Source organism: Pygoscelis adeliae, unplaced genomic scaffold, assembly GCF_000699105.1.
Source record: "Pygoscelis adeliae isolate BGI_AS28 unplaced genomic scaffold, ASM69910v1 Scaffold284, whole genome shotgun sequence".
NCBI lineage: Eukaryota > Metazoa > Chordata > Aves > Sphenisciformes > Spheniscidae > Pygoscelis > Pygoscelis adeliae.
The window spans coordinates 498,537-504,391 of record NW_008824671.1 but is presented as its reverse complement, the minus strand read 5'-3'; the positions used below and the strand labels follow the sequence as shown (position 1 = coordinate 504,391).

The 5,855-nt window shown below is 55.1% G+C and overlaps 2 protein-coding genes across 2 annotated transcripts in view; one reads left to right on the top strand and one right to left on the bottom strand.

Moving 5' to 3' along the window:
* KLHL33 (kelch-like family member 33) overlaps positions 1-2,197 on the top strand; it is a 3,930-nt gene extending 1,733 nt beyond the window's left edge. The window contains exons 3-5 of the mRNA XM_009323024.1: positions 15-154; positions 560-730; positions 1,323-2,197. Of these exons, the coding sequence (XP_009321299.1) occupies positions 15-154; positions 560-730; positions 1,323-1,899 (888 nt within the window). The 3' untranslated portion in view covers positions 1,900-2,197. The remainder of the gene's footprint in view (positions 1-14; positions 155-559; positions 731-1,322) is intronic.
* Positions 2,198-4,591: 2,394 nt separating this feature from the next.
* Positions 4,592-5,855, bottom strand: part of GP1BA (glycoprotein Ib (platelet), alpha polypeptide) — a 3,094-nt gene continuing 1,830 nt past the window's right edge. The window contains exon 3 of the mRNA XM_009323023.1: positions 4,592-5,798. Within this exon, the coding sequence (XP_009321298.1) occupies positions 4,915-5,798 (884 nt within the window). The 3' untranslated portion in view covers positions 4,592-4,914. The remainder of the gene's footprint in view (positions 5,799-5,855) is intronic.

Sequence of the window (5,855 nt, the reverse complement as noted above, 5' to 3'; positions counted from 1 at the left end):
GGGGGTGGGTGAAGCGGGTGGAGTGGCGGCCACTGGGGCACTTCCCTGACGGCCCACGCTTCCGCCATGCTGTAGCTGTGGTGGGCAACATCCTCTACATCCTGGGTGGAAAGCACTACTACGGGGTTCATGATACCCTGACCAGTGTCTACAGGTGAGGGCTACAGAGGACCTAGAGGTGGGATCAGAGGAGGTGTTGGTGGAGCTAGAGCTGCCCCATGGACCCAAAGCGTTGTGGCAGTGCAGCTGGTCAAGTGGCCCCAAGGCATTCTGGGATTGGTTGGGTGTAGGACTGGGAGGTGCCCTTTGACTCTGGGATGTTACAGGCTTTTTGGGGGTAGGGCAGAGAGGCTCCTCCTATCTGGAGATGCCTCAGGGCATTATGGGTTTGCTATTGCCCAGAAAGGAGAGGATATTCTCACGCAAGGGGACCATGTGGCCCCAAGGCATTATGGGATTGGCTGGTTGTAGGTGGGTTGTTGCCCTCAGCGGTGCCAACATTACCTCATGGCATTGTAGATAACAGGTAGTTTCTTGCCTCTTTACCTCTCAAACACAGGTATCAGCCTATGGATGATTCCTGGGAGCGCCTGGCCAGCATGACCTGTGGGCGGAGCTACTTTGCCGCTGTGGCACTTGGGGGTTTCATCTATGCCCTGGGGGGCAGCTCGGGGGAGCTCTACTGCACAGACACTGTGGAGTGCTATGACCTGGCCAAAGACACCTGGAGGTGAGACCGCTCTACGTGGCCACCTGTTTTCCTCTGCCCTAGCAGCCCCTTGCATGGGGGGTGCAATGGCCAGCGGTGCCCATTGAGTGGTCTTTGGGTCACCGAGCCTCCAATGGACAATGGGCCTACAGTGGCCTTTGGGAGAGGTCTACTGGGTGTTGAGCAACCATGTCCCTTGGAGGTCATTGGGTGTTGGCCAGTGGTGCCTATTGGGTGGTGAATGAGTTTTTGGCCAACAGTATTCACTGAGGGTCTGTTGGCCATCTGCCAGTAAGATGAGTCATTTAAACATCTTCCAGCTATGTTCATTGGGTGCTCTGTTGGTTGTTGGCCAATATTGTCAATTAGGGAGTCCACTGTGGGTTGACCAATAGTGTCTTTTGGGGTCTATAAAGTCTTGAACAGTGATGGCCCTTGGGCATCCATTATCTGTTAGCTGATGCTGCCCACTGGGGCTCATTGGGTGTTGGCCAGCATTGACTGCTGAGCGGTCAATGGAGCCATGGCTCACTGGGAAACTCCTGGGCAGGCAGTCACCATGAGGCAGCCCTGCTTAACCTGCCCTTCACCCCCTCCCTCTCTCCTTGCCCAGGAGGTGCCAGCCCCTGCCGATGGCTCTGTGCGGGCATGCAGCGAGTGCCTTGGATGGTGCCCTCTACGTGTCAGGGGGGTGTGATGAGGCGTGCCAGTGCCAGGCGGCTATGCTGCGCTACATCCCAGGTGCGCCTGCCATGCTCCTGGCCCCCATGAATGGCCAGCGAGCTGGGCACATCATGGAGGAGGCGGGTGGGCAACTCTATGTGGCCGGGGGGCTGTGCCAGCGGGATGGGCAGGCTGGCTACAGGGACCAGCTGGCCTTTGAGGTCTACAGCCCCAAGCTGGACATCTGGGTCCTCCTCAGCCCCTTGCCCCATGCCCATGTCGTTGGGGGCGCAGCTGTGGTGGGGGGGGAGCTGCTCGTACTGGGAGGATACAGTCATGAGACCTACCGGGACACCCACTTGATCCACGCCTACCAGCCAGGCACCCGGCGCTGGATCACCCGGGGCACCTTGCCCCATGCCTATACTGACCTCCAGGCTTGTGTCCTCACTGTACCCCCTGCCTTGCGTGGCCCCAACTGCCCTGAGGACCCCTCGAGATCACCTGACACCCCCAATAATACTTAGGGGGGGGCCTTAAAAGCTCTGCACCCCATACTGGGATCCCCAGCTAGCATCCATGGGCACCTCTATGGGACAAAATCGCCCCCAGATCCTTTCCCCATGATGGGTTCCTCCTGTGGTTTCCGGCAACCCCCCACCCCCAGGGTACATGCTAGGGCATGGGGGACACAAAGACTCCCCACACTGCAACCCTGTGCCTCCAGGAATACTCATTCCCCTGCCCTGCCCCTTTCACTAGGCACTGGGGCTCCCCCAATTTCCCCCGACTCTTGGGTTGAATAAAAGTGGCTCCTGAACTGCCCATCTGGGTCTTCTTGTTTCTGCTGGGGATCCCAGACATCCAGGTGCTTCTCACAAGGAACAGGAGGAGAGCAGGAGACCAATGGCCTGAGTGTCCTGGATGGGTGGTGGTGGGGACCAGGATTGCCTGGATTCCTGGGTCCCCTGGGGAGCGGTGGGTGGAGGCCACTGGGGCTCTGGGTGCCTGTGTTCACTGGGCATGGGGGAGGGTGTGCGTGTGTCTAGGGATAGAGAGGTGTCTTGGGGTGCATGGAGGATCCTGAGGGAATAGGAGAGTCCTGGAGATGCCAGGGTTTTGGGGTAGATGGCAGGGTAGATGAGGGCATTGGGGGGTCCCAGGGGCTCTGGGCTTCCTAGGTGGTTCTGGGAGGTCTTGGCTTCCTGGAGTGAACTGGAGTGCTTGTTGTGTGGAGAGGTGGGAGAATCCTAGAGATGACTTGGAAGGAGAGGCAGAGGTAATGGGGCTTCTGAGAGATATTGCGGTACCAGTGGTACCTTTGGGGAGGGAATTGAGGGTCCTGGGATGTGTAGGGGAGGGTTGCAAGTTCTCATGGCTCCCCAAAACAGCATTTTAGGTGTGGGCTAATGAGCACTGAGTAGAGGGGGATAATCGCTTTCCCTTGGTCTACTGGCTATGCTCCTGTTAACACAGCCCAGGCTTCTGTTGCTGTCTGCTGCCAGGGTGCACTGCTGGATCTTGTTCACCTTTCTGTTGACCAAGACACACAAGTCCTTTTCCGTAGCTCTGCTCCCCAGCCAGTCTGTCCCCCACTGGCACTGCTGTGGTCTTCCTTCCAAGGTACAGGACTTTGCATTTGTCCTTGTTGACTTTCATCAGGTTTCTGTCAACACATTTCTCCAGGGTGAATGGTGCTCCCTGAACGGTGGTCCTGTTGGAAGCATACGAACTGATCCCTCCCAACCTGGTGTCATCTGCCAACACGATAAAAGCACATTTGGTTGCCTCCTCTGTGTCATTGATAAAGATGTTAAACAGAAGAGTTTCCAGCACAGCCCCGTGTGGTACTCCACATGTTACCAGCAGCCGAGTATAATCCATTAACCACTAGCCACTGGTTCTGACCTTCACACCACTTTTTACCTGTCCAATTCTCCAGCCATTCAGAGCTTGATGGCCTAACTTGGATGCCATGACATTGTGAGAGAAGTGTTAAAAGGAAGTCAAAGCTCCTGGAGAGGTGAGAGCTGATGCATGCTGCCCCACCACAGAGCCTAAGCACAAGAATGTGAGAAATAGCACCGTTACAAAACAAGAAAAGTCATTCTTAATCACCAACATTGCTATATAAGACCAGAAGGGGCTGAAAAATGTCCCAAGATGTAGTAGAAGTATCTGATAAGGAAAAAAAAAATCAATGTAAAGAAAAAGTTCAAACTCAAGTAATAGGGCTCTCTGGGGTCTCCCCAAGACCGCCCATGTGTCCCTTGGATGCTCTGAGGGTATCTGAGGTCTCCTGGGCTGTTGCAGTCATCTCTAGAGTTGTTCAGAGCAATTCTGGGTCAAATTTGGGGTCTCTGGGACTGTTCCTGTTGTCCCAGGAAAAAGGGGGAGAGTATGGTGGGGGTCAGAGGACAGCACCAACACACAGACAAATGCTTACAAATGCGGAGCTCACATGTCCGCAGACACACTAGCACACATGAGCTTGACAAGCAGAGACGCTTGCATAGAAGGATGCTCACCCCAGCTGGCCCAGCACAGGCACACGTATCCTTCTGTGGACCAATTAATTAATCTGGCAGAAGGCCTGCTGACCCACAGGAGCTGGACAATACGTTTGGGACAGTTAGAACTGGAACGGCGTTTGAGACTGGAAAAGTGTTTCATATGATCTAGTCGCTGCACTTGTGCACCAGTGTTGGGGCCTGCCGTTTGACCCCCGCCAATGACAACTTCTGCCTCTTTCTCACACCTCCCAAAATGTTTGGGTGACTTCTGCACAGGTGGTCACAAAGTTTGGCCAGCGCCTGGACATTTTGTCCTAGTGTGATCCCTTACAAGTCACATCCATCGCCCTCTGAAGCCTCCCGCCCTCCTCCCCCATTTCCAGCCATCCCACGACGGGTCACGCAGAGGCATCGACACCTACCATTTCCTGAACTTATTATATGACAGCGGACATACAGTGGCATGCTTTTCCCACATGATTCAATCCCACAGTGGAGGATCATACATGTGGGGCAAAAGTCAGGAAGCTGGGTGTAAGTGGACTTTTCCTCTCTGTCTTCACTATTCCAAGCACTGAAGACAATTTTGTCATTCACTGTACCCTGCCAGGACTACGGGAGGTCCAATGAAATGAAACTAGCACCCATTTGACATTTAGGCAAAGAGAATATTTATTCTATGATTAACAGCCTGGCACTGAGTTGAAAGCATAGCGAATCTTTACGATGTGCATCATTCGAACAGAAGCAGTTGGGACGCAGAGTGCAAAGTAAGCTCTGCTTTCCCACACTCACCCCGAAAGCAGGCAGTGTCAGCCCCAAACTATCAGTGACCAGTTTAGGGCATCTTCTCCCTCTGCCAAGTACCCAAGTAATAATTTCAGATCTAGAAACCTCAGAGTGTGTGAGAGTAATACTAGGGGAAGGAGCTGAATGGCTTCCTCCTGGGCAAGCAGATCTTTCCCTTGTAAAACAAGCGTACATGAAGCAGAGCCATGACCCTCCATCTCTTTGAACGTACAGAAGCATTTACAAGGTGTTGCCAGCATATTTCACTCTGACATCACCAATGGCCTTGACACCCCTGTCCAGGCTGTAAGCAGAAGGGGTCCTCAGGGAGCTGAGGTTTGTGACCATCAGCTTCCTGGAGAAAGACTTGAATGAGGCATTGAGAGGACTGTGGTGGACCCACAGCTCCTTCGTGGTGCAGAAGGAGGAACTTGCAGGAGGACTGCACTGTATCCCCAGGTCTTTAATTGTGCAGTAAGTGACCTCAGGGCACAACTCCACTTCTTTGATGGTACAGAACATGGGGCGCTGGAGGGGGCTTTTGAAGCTGCTGAGATGCATCACAGGGCTTCCTGTCGACTCCCTCCACCTCAGCAGTGGATGCTGCACCTCTTGGGTCTGCAGAGACTTGTGCCAGGAGGGCCATCCCACCAGACACATCCATGCCAGCCAGCCTGCTAGAGCCAGCACAGTCAGGACCAGCAGAGCCAAGGAGGCCAGGTAGAGCACCCAGTGCAATAGGCAGCAATGCCTCAGCACCCACTGCCCCCACTGCGGACCCTCCCCACCTGCCCGTGAGCGTAGCACAGGTATAGCCAGTCCTGGGATGGAGCATGGGCAGAGGGAGGGAGGTCCAGGTGGAGGGGAAGGTGCAGGCTGGGTGAAGTGTGTGGTGTCCAGGGGAGCTGGCGGCGTTGGAGGACGAGTGGAAAGCACGGTGGTGGAGACCACCGGTGTGGTCGGCGTCAGAGGAGGAGATGAAGATCTGACAATGGAAGAGGCCTCTAGCATGGCAGTTGAAGGCACTGCCGTGGAGGTGGTGGAAAATGCACCAGTGGACACCATGAGAGTGGCATAGGTGTTGGTAGTGCTGGCGGCAAGGGTGGTTTGGGGATGGGCTGGTGCTGTGGCAGGGCTGGGGCTCCTAGTGGGTGGGGGGGGGGGGGGGGGGGCCAAGGGGG